Consider the following 17,725-nt stretch of genomic DNA (forward strand, 5'->3'; position numbering starts at 1 on the left):
GAACTGTTTAAATTCTCTTTGTTACTACCTCGTTAGAGTAAAAATGTTCTGTGGTACTACTGAGTATCTGAGGCAAAGTAAGCATCATATTAGTCTGTGGAGGTAGCTTTAGGTTAAAGTCGTTTACGCCCACAGAACCACAGACGTCAGACACTATTACTAGGGTAGTACTAACGAGGGTAGGTCCAAAGAGTATAATAATATATAGGGAAGGTCGTAGGCACAGTAGACATATAGCCTATAGGTACCTATTAATGATAACTTATCAATTCAAATTTCAAACATTAACATTTTCTTATTTATATTTGGTTTGTAGATTTAATTCAATGAGGATGTAAAATAATCTAATAAGATTTATCAAAAGTTTTGTAAAAAGGACCTTGCCTGATTGAAATTATAATACCTAGTACCAAGGTTGATCTTAAACTTTTGTCAACATCTTAATTTTCACAAATTTGTAAGTACTTAGGTAATTAGATTATGGAGGAGAATAAGAAGACACCGCCACAAACTGTAGAAGAATTGAAATGTAAAGGCAATGAATGTGTTAAAAATGGAAATTTTATCGAAGCAGTATTGCATTACACACATGCAATTAAAATGGAACCAACGAATTATGTTCTGTACAGCAACAGATCATTTGCTTTCCTAAAGTTAGATCAACACTATTTATCGTTACAAGATGCAAATGAAACGGTGAAATTGCAACCACAGTGGGCAAAGGTGTTAACTGTTATAATTATTTAATGGTTTTTGTTGACATTTTGTTTTAAGAACATTTCTATATTTTAACAATTAATCACTTAGGGTTATTTTCGGCGAGCTGAGGTGGAAGCAGCTAGTGGTCTTTTAGATGAAGCAATCATATCATATACCCGAGCTCTTCAACTTGACCCTCAAAATCCTAAATTAATGGAATCAATCCGGAATATAACAGACACACAAAAAAAGAAACTTAAGGGTGATAATGATACACTTTTTCAATTAATAATTTCATTATTTATTAGGCTTAAGTTCACCACTATGTATACACCAGTGAGAGATTCCAATCTTCTTTATGGCTAGATATGCAAATAGTTTGTTCTTAAAATTATAGCTAAAATTTTTTTAATGAAAGAGGAGGACATACCTGATTATGTGATCACCATGCTCCATATTCTCTTGGAGCACCAGAGTAATCACAAGAGTGTATGTGTATGACATGAATTGAGAGCATAGTGGTTAGAGATTGCTGTTCTATGTATTGTGCCACCAACACTTAAATGTACAGTAAACCTACTCATATATAGAAATTAAACAAAGGTTGTTGAATAAATATGTTGCTTCAACCTTATAACACAGTTTTGCAACAAAGGTGGGCGTGAGATAAGGTACTAAATGCTCATTGGTGAAAGGGTGAACATGTTATATCACAACATTTGCTACTGGCCTCTGTGGATTTATATAAATCAAATCAAAATCACTTTATTCATGAAAGTCAAGGAAACAACACTTATGAATGTCAAAAGGATTCTTACCTTTTAATTTCTACCATCACTTCAGAAAGGGTTGAGCTTTAATGAGAAGAAGTGGCAAGAAACTCATTGCCAACCTATTAAATCAACATTTACAGCTTCAACTTTATACAAATCATTTAAGTTACAATATATTCGGGTTCGAATCCCGGTAGGTGCAAGCATTTATATGATGAATATGGATGTTTGTTTCCAGTGTGTGAGTGAGTCATGGATGTTTATATGTATTTATATATGTTTCCAGTGAGTGAGTGAGTGAGTCATGGATGTTTATATGTATTTATGTATGTTTAAGTAAGTATAATATTGTATTAAATATATCATTGTCTTGTAGTCCACAACACAGGCTATATATGCTTCACTTGGGGCAAGATAATTTGTGTAAAAAAGTGTGTCAATATATTATGTAAAGTGATGCATGAGTAAATAAAAAAAAAGTAAACAAAAATTAATATGTAAAAAATATAATAATTTTAATTCTAGATAATTTAAGATCTATTTACCTAATGAGGTGTCTGAAATTGTTCACCCTTTATGAGTTGTGTATGGGTTATAAGGTTGATGATCTATTGTAAATGTTATTTGGTATTTTTTTTTTTTGCTATTTAAACCCCATAATATTATTATGTTTGTTAAACAGGACATCAGAACACCATTTGGATCTGTACTTGTATTGGATTAATAGTTGGAATTCTGGTTGTAGTACTGGATTACTCTTTAACAACAAATCCAACATTAACTGTAAGTAATTATTTACCATGAGTTCATAAAATTTTGTAGAATTTATTCAGCTGGATATTTTTTATCTATGTCACAATATGTTTGACATTCATAAGTGTCATGTAGGTCCTATGTAAAGAAATGAAAGTTTATCTTATTTTTTTTTATATTATATAGGAGAAACATACTTTTGGTTTAGCTGTTGGTTTGTGATCATAGATGCTCATGTGCTCATTGTGCACAAAATGAGAGAAATTACAAGCATGTTACTGAATTGGGTCTCTCTGTTATTATACTTAATCACAAAAAAATCACTGAGTTTCTTGTAGCTTTTTCTCAGGTGAGATGGGATAATGAAGCCATTATATTAAATTTACAATCTATGCCAGACAATAAGTCAAAGTGATTACATAGTTCGTAATGAATAAAAATATTTTAGTATGTGGTTTTAAGAACCAACAACTTGACACTTTTTTTTTAACCCACCCATGTCATATTTTCTTGAAACTGGAAATTTGTTCCTAAATTTTATGTGGGAAAAATTTCATTTGGATACCACAAAATTTTCTTATATTTTTCTCATGTGTAGAAAGATAGAAATATATGAAAGATAGCAGCAAAAAGTAAAGTCAAATTGCTCTTCGGAACTTTGAATAATTAATACAATGACTATAGTATATATATACTATACTATTATATACTACTATTACTACTACTATATGACGACCTGTATAGCCGAGTGGTTAGTGATGGTAGGTGCAAGCATTATATGATGAATATGGATGTTTGTTTCCGAGTCATGGATGTTTAAATGTATTTATGTATGGTTATATAAATTTATATATGTTTAAGTAAGTATATTGTATTAAATATATCATTGTCTTGTAACCCATAACACAGGCTATATATGCTTAACTTGGGGCAAGATAATTTGTGTAAAAAGTGTGTCAATATTATTATACTTTATTTGTATGAGAAGAGTAAGATGTTCATCTGATGGGTAGTAATACAGTCAGCTCATTATAATGCAGTAGCACTCAGGATTCTTGAAGAATTCATAAACTGAGCTGCACTGGTTTGTTAGTTGACATGGAACATCACTTTCAGACGAGAAGTCAAATCTTCTTAGCCTCCTGTTAATTTCACCAGGCTTGCCATCCTTTAAACCTAAAGTGTAGTTAGTGCTAAGGTTAGTCATGTTGCCTTTCACCCAGATGGTGACAGTTTGATTTCCAGCCCGCAACACAGCAATGTGTTTTCAGATCTTATGGTTAAGGAAAACATTGTTTGGAAACCTTCCACAAACCTGAGAAAATATTCAAAAGTTGGTGTGCAAATTGACCAACTGGGCTCACAAGGGCATGAACCCATGTTATTTCACGCAAAATAGGTGTGCTGTAGATGTCAATTTGCGTGAAAATAGCCCCTTTACCTTTTTTAATATGTTGATACCTTTGCATTTTATATAATTTACGGTGTGATTTATTGTGTTTGAACACTAATAAATTATAGTGACCTATAACTTTTCAGAATCCTCTAAGCATGGTGGCATTCTCAATTGCAATGGCTGGTATAGGTTTTGGGATTGGAAAAGGTGCAACATTAATGACAGTGTGGGGTGCTGGAAACTCTTTACAGCCACCAGTAGATCTAGGTAGGTTTTTATTACAGAATTTTACTAAAAATCAGGTGTATTGAAGACATTATTGACATCCTTTATCAAATATTTAGTTTTTACTTATCTTTATCAAATATTAAGAATATTTTTTCCTGTTCAGCCACTTTTTATAGTTCTAGATGTTGTCAACTTCAAAGCCAGTTTATTAAGGTGCTTTTGCAGTATTTCGCGATATTTTTGTGTGTAGTATTGAAAATTTCCTCCTAACAGTTTTCTTCCGTAGATAAGTGGGTTGGTGGGTGACACACAAACTTGTGTGTGAGAGAAGAAATTATAGCAATATTGATACCATATATTTGAGTAGGTCAGGAGTGGAAATAGTTGGAGAACACCAGCAGTAACTTTAGAAGCCTATAGAACCAATAGATTTTGAATTATTTGTTATGTGAATATATGTAATTTTCTAAGTAAAAAAAATATAGGTTCTATATAAGTAATCAAAAACATATCATATACTAAAACCATCTCTGAAACATGCACATGGTATAAATATTATTCTGATCGGATAAGTAGTTTTTGCTTTTAACCGAAGGAGTAAACAGGCTCTCCATTTATTAGTAGAGATTCGTTCTGTATATCAATTATATTATGCTGAATATCTCTGACGAGCATTGTTTTGCCCATGATAGCACCACATACAGCAATCCTGCAATGCACACTAGAGAAATCGTTCACCAGTGTCTTTAAAAACTTGACTCAAGTTAACCCTACTTGCGATTACGGTTAATTTACGAATTGTCGTATCATCTCTCGCTCTTCCAAAACACCAATCTTAATCGCCTCGCCTAGTATCAGAATGGGAGGACTGATTTTGAAAAGGTTGGCAATTCTGCCAGTCATCAAGAAAATTCTTCAAGTTGGCCCATATTTTAGAACTCTTACGAGGGCGGCACTGAAAATTTAGGGAATCAAGGAAGTGACACAACATTACTATTTAAAAATGTATTTATTGCTTTTCGAAGTATTCTCCGCGAAATTTGGCACATCTTTCCATACGATGGAACCAATCATTGAAGAAACCATTCCATTCGGAAGTTGGGGTCTCCAAAATAGCCGTTTTGTAGGCGTCCACAGCTTCTTCAGGTGATGAAAATCTCTGACCACGCAATTTATTCTTTAGTTTAGGGAAAGTATAGAAATCATTAGGGCTTAGGTCAGGGCTGTACGGCGGATGGTCTATTAAATCTATGTTTTCTTTCTCTAAAAACTCTTTTAGTTCTGTGTGCGGCGTGAGAAACTCGCATTGTCGTGATGGAGGACGATGCGGCGGTTGCAGTTCTCTTTACGGAGTTCAGAAACGACCTGTGGCAAACAAATGCTAGCATACCATTCTGCATTAACCGTTCTTTGTCCCTCAAGAGGAATAGTCGCAACATGACCGGTTTTGGAAACAAACATGGCCTCATCTTATTAAAATCAATGACATGGCAATGGTATACACATATAAATGTATAAATAGTTATCGGTATATGATATGATATTTTTATAACAGTTGATAGTTTGCCCTATCTTTACTTTGTATCCAACCTAAGACCTTAGGAAGTTGGGGATGGAAACAGCAAAACCTGAGGCTACGGGACTTTGTACCTATAAAATATTTTGTTGATTTAGTATAATTTGTAATTTTATTTGTAGGCAATAAATGTTACATTATCAATGTTTTACTTTTTTCAGTTACGGATGATGATAAGGCAGATGCAGAAAATATACAGCCAGAAAAGAAAAAGTACAGCAAAGCTCAAGCACGGCAACGATATAAACAAGGAAAACAGCTATAGCCAGAGTTATAGATACGTGTTAGATTGACTAAACATTTATAAGACATAACCCATGTTCATGTCAAAAGGAGTTAATGATTGTTAAAATCTTTATGCATTAACTTTGCCAGGATGTTATTACCATTGCCAGCTAGATACGTTGCTACCACAGTACAAGCTTTTTCTGTGGCTGTGCAATAGTTTGCAAGCACAATTTGCGTTACCATTTAAAGGTTCCTTATATAACCCATGGACGCTAGAATATATGCATATTTTCCATAAAATAACATATTGATATCAGCAGAATAATTGAAAGTAAAATAAAATAAATCTTTATATATTATACATTTGCTTATTCATAAAATAAAAATATAATGTCATAAAAAACCTTTGTCTGGATGGGGTTCGAACCCACACTCCCTCTTGGAATCAGAGCTACTTTAGACATCTCTGCCAACCTGACTATTCAACTTCACCCATACTCCGCGGCCACGGCCTGTAGTGTGCAATTAGAAACAAAAATCAAGAAGAAAAGGTTTCCTTGCCATTATTATCCTGATAATTTACTTAACGGATATGTATTACTGCTGGCAGCTTTTATATGAAACAAATTACATCTTGGTTTTTAAAATTTGTTGTTAGAATAACAATAATACAGATTCTGGAAAATTTTCAGCAGTAACTTGTACCATTGTCAATAACATTATTCCAGCGGTGCTATTCTTGTAATTTCAAAATAGTAGACGTTAAGTTTTGCTCTAGATTAGAATTCTCTTATCATTTCCCTAGAACGCTGAACCATAACTGGATTGGAGCCTCGTGTCAACGACATTTGAACAATTGTTCAATGTTACCAGTAAAGTTTTGTCAAATTCAATGACAATTTGTCAAAATTATGCGGAATACTCATCTCGACAATTGACGTTCGATCTTGTTACGAGAATACGCATCGTACGATTTCTCTAAATGGGAACTTAACTTCATCACATCAAATAAACCTTCAATTTGTGTTACAAGAATACAAAACTTAACTTTCTGACATAAGATCGCTTCGATCTTATCCTCGTTTTGTTACGAGAATTGGACTACAGAAGTTACTTACTTTAATACGGCTATTAAACTCTCTCGGTACGTAAATGAGTTAGTAATTTAGTCAATTTTAATAATATGACGTGCGGCTCAAAACAGAATAATTATAATTGCCGAAATCTGACATCTTCTGCTTGGCTATGTTGAAAGTTTTCGTTCTTAAGGCTTGTAATATTTGCATTTTTAATGACAAGAACGGATGAGACGTTTGCCTTACATTAAGCGATCCGCCCTGTCCATTCAAGCTGTAATGCCACTAAGGTTTTTTCACTTTGAGACTTAGATAATTTATACCTCTAGATAGTCTCTGTCTGTTAGACAGCCGATAAAAACAGGCCAGATTTAATAGTTTGTGTGCGTGACTAGCTACGTCTTACGCGTTTTGTATTAGTGTGCGTGCATCGCTCAATAGAGGTTAACTCTAAACTTTGTTTCGACATTTTTACAGCTGTTATAGTTTATCTAGTCTGGACAATGACCTTCAAACAGATACACAAATAGAGGTAACGGTACAGAAAGTCCCTCCTGTGTTACATACATATCTATCCGCTGCTCAGAAGCCTCCCTTAGGATTTTAAATAAATTATATATTTATTTTATAAAAATGTCGTAATGATAATAGGTAAATAATTAAATACTATCAAGTGGTTATACTTTTTATATAGAATATCAATTATTAAGTATTTATATTTTGTATATGTCAAAAAAATCGCATACGCGAAAGGGATAGCAGATATTGTAGTGTATCTCGCTTACTCTCAAAACCAATCTAATTTATGTGTCTCTGTCATAATATTATTGTTATTTTAGTGACGCATCTATTGTTCATCTTCTATCTACACGTTGAAGTCTACTAGAATTAACCAAATACCTAGCAGAAACCGTATTTTCTGTTCTGCCCGCCATCTAGAAAAAATCACAGATTCACTTTTTATATCACAAAATTCCTTTAGTACTGAAAATGAATTTTTAACATCTTGTGAATATATATTTTTATTGAATTTCATTAGACATTTTGGCTAACTTATTATTATTTTTGTAATAATATAATAAAGGAAAGCGGCTTACGTATAATTAAGGGAAAGCCATGTGTGAGAATATTACATAGGTGGTTAGTTATTGGTTTTATGGTGTTTATATTTTAATAGTTATGTATGTTTTTGTTAGTGGTTTATTAGTTCGGTAAGATGGTTTGGTTTTTACAAACGAGTAGACAAATAAAATTCACGAATGTAAATACCAATTACCGCAGACGTGTCATACAACAATTTTATACACATTTGCGAGAAAACAGTACAAATAGGTTATTAAAATAAACCTTTTGCTAATGAATATTAGGCTGATTTTCCGAGTGAGTGTTGTAAAGAATAAGTTGTTGTGAAAGTTTCTTCGTTCTTGTGTTGTTACATTTTGGGACTTCTGATTAAAAAAGGCGACAATTAATTCTATCAGTCTTTCTTGATGTTAACCTGAAACTGCCTAAAGAATTCTGAAGAGACTGAAAATGGTGGATATTTGAAAGTGCAAGGTCAGGGCTATATGGCAGATGCATTTACACCTCCCAGCCAAACTATGTTAATGTTTGCAGAGTGTCTAAATATGTTTGCGGTCTAGAGTTATAGAGATTAAATACCACACCCTTTTATTCGTTAATACCGACCGAATTTCTTAAAACTTCTTGCTTTTTAATCTCATCAGTTGGTGGCAGTACAAATTAGAATCGATGGTTTTGCCCAGTTTTGAACAATGCTCTTTCAATCCCTCATAGCACTACCTTATTGCCAGTTCACCCGAGTTTTGACAGTCTGTGCCTGACCGACTTAACCACGATCTTTTTCGGACTTGATACTTTACATAACCAGCAATTATAGATTCGGAGTACTACGAATAAGATACCTACTGTTTATATTGTTTTCTCATGTAAGTGAATATGTTCTGTTCTTAATGAGAATAAAGTTCTTTAACCATATTTTTTGTTATAAAATAATAAAATGTATCATTTTTTTATTATTTTCACTTATTTTAACGGACAGAAAACAAATAAAAAATTGCCCGAAAGAACTTTTTATTTGATTCTTTTTTGAAATGTTAAACTGTTTAATGCCAGAACCAACTGTACAAAGAGTTGTTAAACTACAAGTTTATATATAAAGCGAAAACATTTTCCCCGACCTATTTAGATCTCGGGAATTGGTGTATAAAATACATCCATTTCTCCAGACATCATTAGAAAAGCCGATCCATACAATTTGTATGGATCAGTTAAAGATGAATTTTATCATAATTTACTTTCGTGAATTATCCCGTAGTTTATTCGGGGTGGAGAATCCAAGAAATCAAAGGTGATAATAATATGTCCAGTGGTTCTTGTGTTACAAATGGTGTTACTGTTTATGTACATGTATAAAATGTGAACTACTTTACAGGCAACAACAAATTTTACAGGCTTTGTAATTTTTTTTTTTGGGAAATGCACATTCCTAAATATATTAACGGTCTTACAAATAAAATTGGCATAAAGCTATAAGCATAAGCAAAGAGTATGTAAAATGTTTACAAATAGACATTTACTGACGAATGGTTTGTTTGGACGTATAACGTTTCTCGCGTTTATTTGCAAGGCAGCTTGTCATTCGGAAAACTTCAGAATTACCATTGTATTGACAGTGTTGGCAACGATATTGCAAATAAATGTGAAAGTTTGTATGTCTGGAATTATTGTTTGAACTTCTTTAACGCAAACACTACTGAATGGATTTTGATGAAACCTTGCAATAATATAGCTTACACACCAGAATAACATATAGGCTATAATTTATAAAAAATATTGTATGAATTATGTATACATTTAAATAAAATTGGAGTGTTTGTTTGTAATATTGATATAACCGTTTTTTACTAAATGTATATTATGAATACATACGTACCGTATATGCACTAAAATAACATTTTTTACAATTTTTGTCTGTCTGCCTGTCTGTCTGTTTGTTCCGTCTAATCCGGCGACTTTTATTGGCAGGTAGCTGATGTAATAAGGAGTAACTTAGGCTACGTTTATTTTAGAAAAATAAAGCAATGTCCAAGAAACGGTCTAACTCTAAAAATAATTTAAATGGCAAAACAATGTTTGCCGGGTCAGCTAGTTTTGCATATTCTTTGTTTATCATCAGTTATAACTTTATACCAAGATTATTGAATTTGATGTGAATATTCATGCTCCCTTCATGAAGATTATTTTCGATCCTTGTTATATTATAATTCAATGAAACATGTATAAGGTATTCAATTTTTTAAATATGATTAAAAATACAAATATTAAACAAACCTGATTTTTTATTGTAGATAGTGATTCCTGTAACTAAAATAGTCTTGGTAATCCGAAAAAAGAAAACAGTGAGGGCTTCTTGCGGCAATCAGTGGAACTAATATTTGACATAACCTTTAATGTTGTCTATTATGAGAACCAGGGTTGCCGAACTATATTTTTTACAATATTAAAATAATAAATTTGATCACCCTGATTATACCAAAATTATTATAAATTTGATATTGTAAAAAATATGGTCAAACCACTCTGGTTCTTATGACCTGATAATATTATGTAGTTTGAAAGAAGAACGTTCACCTTCTTTTTTTAGTTAAATTTTCTTTATTTAGAACATTGAAACGTTTGAAAATAAACTATTTTTATACTGTTTTCATTTCAGACTATTGAAATTATACTGCCAATGTTTATTTTATAATTACATTAAAGTATGAAAATAAAATTCTTTCATTTCGACAGATTTTTTTTATTGAATCTAGTGTAAAACGCATTTCGAAAATTGCATTAATACATACATTATTTATTTAATAACTTTCTTGGTCATGACCTTACTAAAATAAGACCAACACTTAAAATACGAAAAAAAAATCTGCATAATATTTTTACAATAATTATTACATAATATAGATTGTCAAAATTTACAAAACCTTAAGTAATAATGGTGAATAATTTTCCAACAGATTTATTTCGAAAAAAAAATGCATTTAACGTCTACACTTACTGCACATAGAGGAAATCGCCGCAATCGTTTTTGTATGTGGCAATACTGATAAATATTACACAGTAATATTATGTACTAAATGTACCTACTTATATTGGTGAATGGTGGGGCATTATTCTAAGAATTGCACCGGGGTAAATAAATGGGGTAACCATGCTATTGCAACACTACATAACATCATACAGTTTATACATTACATGTGTGTGAAGTCGCATTTAGCGTTCGAGATAACCATATTTGTTAAAGATATGTCAATCACTATCTGATATTGCTTTCTTTCGCCGTTTTGCTTGTTTAGGTTTGACGATTTCTTCCTCCTGAAATTAAATTAATGAGATGGCATAATTTTAATTGTATACAAGAGAAAACACAAAGCTGTTTCTTCATAAGCACTCTGTATGTTTTTACATTGTTTTTTTTAAAAGCCCTAAACGGACAAACATGGCGACATCAAGATATTGTCATGTGATCATTCTCGCCTATTACATCTGTAATAATGCACCAGGGACCAATTTATTTACTTAAAAATCGAGTACTGGAGAGATTACCAACACTAAGACCGAACATGCATGCATACTCCAAAGCCCTTAAAACTTCGAGTACTAGGGAGATTTACAAACGAAGACGGCAACATGGCTTGCGTACTTCAAGACTCTTACAACTTTGAGTAGGTACTAGGGAGATTTGCAAACTGAGACCGAAATATGACATGCATACTTCAAGGCTCTTAAAACTTTAAATAGGTACTAGGGAGATACAATCTAAGACCGAAACATGGTATGCGTACTTCAAGGCTCTTAAAACTTTGAGTAGGTACTAGGGAGATTTGCAAACTGAGACCGAAATATGACATGCATACTTCAAGGCTCTTAAAACTTTAAATAGGTACTAGGGAGATACAATCTAAGACCGAAACATGGTATGCGTACTTCAAGGCCCTTAAAACTTTGAGTAGGTACTAGGGAGATTTGCAAACTGAGACCGAAATATGATATGCATACTTCAAGGCTCTTAAAACTTTAAATAGGTACTAGGGAGATACAATCTAAGACCGAAACATGGTATGCGTACTTCAAGGCTCTTAAAACTTTGAGTAGGTACTAGGGAGATTTCCAAACTGAGACCGAAATATGATATGCATACTTCAAGGCTCTACTTTGAGAAGGTACTGTGGAGTTTCGCAAACTAAGACCGATACATGACATGCGTACTTCAAGGCTCAATTTTGAATAGGTACTAGGGAGACTCCGAAACTAAGACCGAAATATCCGTACTTTAAGGTCTTAATTGAATTGAAATGCTCTTATTTCGTTATTTGTTTGTGAACGGTGGTTCGTCGCCATGTTTAAATTAATTTATATATTAATCATTATTACCACCCGATATAAGTACCTACATAACAACAACACATTGTTCCAAAACTCGTTCCGGGTGCGTAAACCCGTAATCTGTTGTTCGATGAATTTGTATTTACTACTTACGTATATATACAACCAACAACGAGCACGCCAGTTACTTTTGTTTTACCTACTTCAAGCGTAAACACCTATAAAAATACTCGAAAGTACAAGAATATGGTTAATAATAATAAGATTGGTTCATAAATTTTCAATAATGGCGGCCGAGGGATCTTCCCCTCATCCCGCCACCAACTTATCGTACTCAGTGATTTCCTGGATACTATACCGCGCGACTTGTCTTTTTATGCAGTCACTTCATCTCACTATTGGGTTTGGTTAATTTGAGAGTTGTACAAAAAAAATGTGGTTTCCTCTTGTTGCAGTACAAACAAAATAACCATGTTTATATGATAACGCCATCTAATAGCAAATAATCACCATCAACCCACAATAACTGTAGATGTCACCACCACATATTTCTTGCAATTCACTGCATAAAATTTTAATGATTACTTATAAACTTACCTCACTATCTTCATTAGATGAATGTAAATTTTGATTTAGTGGCAATGAATTGGATGCTAATTTTCGAGCCCTCCTCAACATTGGTAGCTCGTCTTCCCACGCCAGGGAAAATAGGTCACCATATTGCCGCTAGAAATTTTGAACATGATATAACCATGTGAAACTTCACAACTTAATTCTAGGAGTATTCTATACAAGTAAACAATTTTTATGTCTAAAAACTGATCTTTAAATTACCTTTAATGTATCACTACTATTTGATTGTGACTGCTGTAGAGCTTTTTGTATACACTCCATGTTAAAAATTGACAAATCATCTTGTTCAACACAACACATTCTTATTTGTTCTAAGTGTCCTAAGACCTGAAAATATAGAGTAAATTAAATTCAAACTATACTCATATGTAAATGAACAACATAAATCAAATTTACATGAAGCTTACACCAGTAATGGAAGCATAATATATACATATGAAATACTAAACTTGTTCTGGAAAAGGTGATATTTTATTAAAGATTTTTTTAAGAAGGACCAAATGAGCATATGAGGTCAGCCAATGGAAGGTGATCACCACAGCCTAAACTCTCTTGTAATAACAGCAAAGGACTCACAAGAGTGTTATTATTTAAGCTGTTTATATAATGATTTTACACTTACTAATTCTGCAGAAGGTGGTGCATTAGATGGAATGGAATGCTTTCCGGGGCGTTTTCTTTTATTAGGACTTGTTCCTGGATATCTGGTGCTCAATAAAACCGACAGTAAATCTGCAACTTTGTCTTCATAGTCCTGACACCAATACATCACAGTTGAAACTACAAAGGAGTCTTCATCATCTAATGTCCTACAAAACATTTGTCTTATAACTTCCGCTGTTGGCCGTTCTTGTTTTAACATTAATAGCACAGATGTTACAGCTTCAGCATGTTCCTTGTATGATAATTTTGGAATGATTGGCAATACATCTTCAACAGATATTTCGTGTGCTGTTAAAAGTTGCCACAAACAATACTGTTCAAATGTTTCCCAACTCAAGCTTGTAGATAGCAGTGTAGTTATATTGTCGGGCTTGAACATCATCAGGTTACCTTGTAGGGTGAGACACACTAGACGTTGCAGTTGCCCTGCATCTAATGTAGAGACAATTATATGCATTAACCTGACATGATTTTGAACTTGATCTCTAAATTCTCTATATACATCGGGTATTAACCAAACAAGAACATTAGCATCACTTTCTTGGCATTTCTCAAAGTCATCAGCTATGCTCTCCGCAAGCTTAAGTTCTAAAAAACCACAATATTCTCTGTATATATCTGATTTGAACTGCACTCCTTTTTTCTTTGCTGCATCTCTCTCTGCACGCTTTTTTTTTTCGTAACACACTTTGAGATAAAATAATAATGAATACCCTATATTTGGTACTGCATGCTGTACATACATTTCTTTCAATGTTTCTAATATTAATTTGTGTTTCACTTCAGATGCTTCCTTATGCAGTTGATGAAATAGGGGAAATATAGGTGTATTCATGACAGATTCAATTTCTGATGGTGTTGGACTCATAGTTATTTTAAGAGGAGCAACTTCTTGTAGAGTTGCCGCAAATAAATCTGCAAGTGCAGCAGGAGTTGGCATTGGAGGACTACAATTTTCAAGTAATGCTGATGCAGCTTCTGCTGTTCTTTCATCTAAAAGTGTTTCAGCATATGGTCTTAAGAGTAAAGGTAATGCTGCAGCTAATTCAGGTCTTTCCCTTGCACGAACTTCAGACAGTGGAAGATCATCATCATCTGTATCTTCACCAATATTGGGAGTAACTTCATCTTCATCATCAGAAAAAGCAGGTTCATCTGGCCCTCCTCTAGAAATATCTTCAATACCTTCTTCATGAACACCTGATACTCCCTCACCAACTTCATTACCATTGTTACAGAATTCTTTAAATGTTTCTCTTACTGTAGTTCTTAGTTCTCTATCTAGTTTGGGAGAATCAAAAAGGGGTTGCAAATTAGGCAAAACTCTCTTGTCTATAATTTGTTGTAAAGAATTAAATATTCCTTGCCTTACTTTATCCGCAAAGGGGGGATAGAAGTTGGGGATAATGCGACAAAGAAAATCTAACAGTGTTGCAGTAACTGCTGGATGAGACCTCATGGAATGGTGCATCACAAGAATTGCTGGCTCTATGTTCATAATGTTATCCTTCTCAGGGTAGTAAAATAACCAGTCATAAAATAAGGCCAACTTGGCATTTGATGCTGCTACATTAGATGTGCATGTAGTTAGAAGCCAGCCTATAACCGCCCATCTGGGTATAATATCAGAACATAAGAGCTCATTTGTTGGATGAATTACACCAACAATAAAACGAATCATGTCACTTCTGAGAGATTGAGATTCAGGTGTGGCAAGATACTGTCGCTGAAACCATTCCTGATATTTTTTATGGTTGCCAAACCTTACTTGTGATGTGAGGAAAACCAATTTCCTCTCCATATCAGGGGTAAGCCTTGATTGTAAATATCTCCTTGATGTCCTGGTTTGTAAAAGTTGAAGAATACTTGTAAAAGTGGGTGACAATGATTTCGGATTTGATAAAATATCTTGCCATAGTTGATTAAACTCTGGTATTCTAGCAACATTTTGCAACAATCTAACTAAATCTCGGCCTAGGCTTAGTACCTCATTAAAATGTTCTCTTATCAAGGCCAAGACAAAGTTTACCTCTTTTTGTCTTAATGTCATCAAATGTGGAATATTGTGATCTTCTATTAGTCTCAAGTAGGTATAAACTACCATACATACTAATACAGGAAATTTATCAAGCCAACTTCGGTTTTCTATATATATGTCCAAGAGAGATTCAACAAGGAAAATATTTTTAGATGTAACATCTCCTCCTGATGCATACCTCATTAAATTCCAACAAACACTATCAATTCCATTGACAGCATTTTTTATCATTTCCTTTACAAGCCACAATAGTTGATTACGGGTTGTGTCTTGGAATTTCAAATATCTCTCTAGAATCAGATTGGATAGGTTATTCAGGACACATGTCAAGCCGTCTCTAGTGATAAGTGTTAAGTCTCTGTAACATTTCACAGCATTCTGAGGTTCTGATAGGATTGACATAAGCATTCCAAGTGAAACATCTTCATGATTTTTACAAACAGCATTATTAAGGGCATCATGTGCCTCTTTTTCACTGCAATCTACTACAAGTGATTGAAAAAAGTTATAAGCTCTTTCATACCTCTGAAACATAAAAAGGCTTTGTACAGCAAGTTAATAAAATATTAGTAATAACTTTGCAAAATTTTGTACTTACAAAGACATTAACTAGAAATGTTAGAGCACATTTTAACTTATCTATTATCTAATAAAAGACAATTATCTCAATAAACACAGTCAAATTACAGAAATATTAAGTGAACGCAATTATGTTACGGTCAGAATAAAAGAACACATTACTAGGGTTGCTTTGAAAAATTAAATATTCGCGCCACAACCACAGCGCCGCCAATAACATATAGGCAAAAATAATTTTTACATGGTTGACTAGATGAACCATTATAAATATTTTAATGGAAAAAAACTTTACCTCCTCTATTTCATCCTTGTTTTCTATAACAGTACATATGAAAAGCTTGGGCGTTTTACCTTTCCCTTGTTCCATATCCTCTCGATTTTAAGGTAATTAATTATAACAACAATCCAAGAGAACTTGCCTGCATAGCTGTAGAAAAGATATGTACACACAGAGAAATTGAATATAAAATTATGAAGGATGTGTGCAGATGTGTGTATCACAGAGTATAATAATTTGAAAGAATTGAGAAGATTTTTTTTTGTAGTTTATGACCTGGTAACTAAGACCTTAAGGTCATTTGACAAAAGAAGAGAGAGAAATAACAGAGTAAGCAACTAAACAGTGTTGGCATTACCGAAAACAAAGTTATAAACTAGCGTAGATGTTTTATCTATCAAAGATTGACAATGCGAAAGAGTTAGTATATAGTATAAGAGTGTGTTAGAGCGAGAGAGACAGACCATTCCCGCATACGTTTTACTTTAGCAGCAGACATTCAAAATATAACATTGGATGATAAGAAGACAGTGCATACGAAACTTTACAATACATTTTGTGTAATTCATCGTAATATAAGCCATTGGCCTATGGCTTTGCATCCCGAGCCACTTAATAAATGAAAAAAAAAATATAAGTGTAGCCAATGACATATATAGGTATAGAATGTTATTGAAAAAAAGGGCGGGAAACCTCAAATGGTCGCACGGACTTTTTGATAATTTTTCATTTTATTTTGAATGTCATGTATATTTTTAGATATTTAGATCAGATAAGTTGTAGTTTGTTTATATTTTAGAAGTGGATTTGTATTAAAGTGTAAATTTTGTTTATTTTGTGTAAATTTCATCCTATTGGTAAGTTTTCTTTTCTTCACTTTTCTTTCATGACATGATGGACCCCTTTGGTGATCCTGGGGGGACAGCCCCCGATATAGGTCATGTAGTAAAAATTACGAATAATGACGATGGTAGTACAATGGATACAGATGGTTCTGTGTCTCAGACATCTAGTGGCCGTAACAGAGTGTCAGCTTGGCCCAGAATCTGCAGGCACTGTAATAAAAGACGACGAAAACACCGTGGTGATTAGAAGGATATTAAGAACATTGATTGCAAATGTGTAGAAATTAGTGATAAACAAATTCTTTCCAAAGTGGATTCCTGCAATAATTATTCTATAGTAGTAGAGCCCATACAAAAAAGTAACACGGACATTCCACCACAGCCAAAGCTGTTGCAAGGTTGTGTCAAGGCCGCTCCTTATGTTGTACACATTCAAAAACAGTTTTCATCTCCTGACGATAATGTTACATCCAGTTACATTTGCACGCTTTCTCAAAAGAAATTCTGTTAAAATATTGTGAATGAAAGTTTCAAAAGAATAGGCCGGAATAGGTTATC

The 17,725-nt window shown here is 33.3% G+C and overlaps 2 protein-coding genes across 3 annotated transcripts; one reads left to right on the forward strand and one right to left on the reverse strand.

Moving 5' to 3' along the window:
- Positions 1–170: 170 nt before the first annotated feature.
- LOC126967024 (uncharacterized) lies at positions 171–10,082 on the forward strand. 2 transcript variants are annotated; one of them, XM_050811338.1, is made up of 6 exons: positions 171–244; positions 317–723; positions 808–961; positions 2,155–2,255; positions 3,765–3,888; positions 5,587–10,082. In XM_050811338.1, exons 2-6 carry the CDS (start codon positions 481–483, stop codon positions 5,688–5,690), a joined length of 726 nt encoding a protein of 241 aa, XP_050667295.1. In that variant the 5' UTR covers positions 171–244; positions 317–480; the 3' UTR covers positions 5,691–10,082. The 2 variants fall into 2 exon arrangements, with proteins under 2 accessions (XP_050667295.1, XP_050667294.1); XM_050811337.1 differs by lacking the exon at positions 171–244 and having other exon boundaries at positions 257–723.
- On the reverse strand, positions 10,074–16,516 carry LOC126967006 (integrator complex subunit 3 homolog). Its single transcript, XM_050811304.1, has 5 exons — positions 16,338–16,516; positions 13,388–15,991; positions 12,967–13,092; positions 12,730–12,858; positions 10,074–11,121 (listed from the first exon to the last, which is right to left on the reverse strand). The coding sequence occupies exons 1-5, from the start codon at positions 16,410–16,412 to the stop codon at positions 11,056–11,058; spliced, it is 3,000 nt and encodes a 999-aa protein (XP_050667261.1). The 5' UTR covers positions 16,413–16,516; the 3' UTR covers positions 10,074–11,055.
- Positions 16,517–17,725: the final 1,209 nt, after the last annotated feature.

This window comes from Leptidea sinapis, chromosome 12, assembly GCF_905404315.1.
Source record: "Leptidea sinapis chromosome 12, ilLepSina1.1, whole genome shotgun sequence".
In the NCBI taxonomy this organism is placed as follows: domain Eukaryota; kingdom Metazoa; phylum Arthropoda; class Insecta; order Lepidoptera; family Pieridae; genus Leptidea; species Leptidea sinapis.

What these genes read in the sequence shown, in the direction of transcription:
- LOC126967024 (XM_050811338.1), top strand. Translation starts at nt 481, where the DNA reads ATGGAGGAGAATAAGAAGACACCGCCACAAACTGTAGAAGAATTGAAA. An exon ending in CAACAAATCCAACATTAACT is followed by an intron (nt 2,256 to 3,764) that starts GTAAGTAATTAT and finishes ATAACTTTTCAG; the next exon opens with AATCCTCTAAGCATGGTGGC. An exon ending in ACAGCCACCAGTAGATCTAG is followed by an intron (nt 3,889 to 5,586) that starts GTAGGTTTTTAT and finishes TACTTTTTTCAG; the next exon opens with TTACGGATGATGATAAGGCA.
- LOC126967006 (XM_050811304.1), bottom strand. Translation starts at nt 16,412, where the DNA reads ATGGAACAAGGGAAAGGTAAAACGCCCAAGCTTTTCATATGTACTGTT. An exon ending in ACAAGGATGAAATAGAGGAG is followed by an intron (nt 15,992 to 16,337) that starts GTAAAGTTTTTT and finishes TTTATGTTTCAG; the next exon opens with AGGTATGAAAGAGCTTATAA. An exon ending in CATCTAATGAAGATAGTGAG is followed by an intron (nt 11,122 to 12,729) that starts GTAAGTTTATAA and finishes ATTTAATTTCAG; the next exon opens with GAGGAAGAAATCGTCAAACC.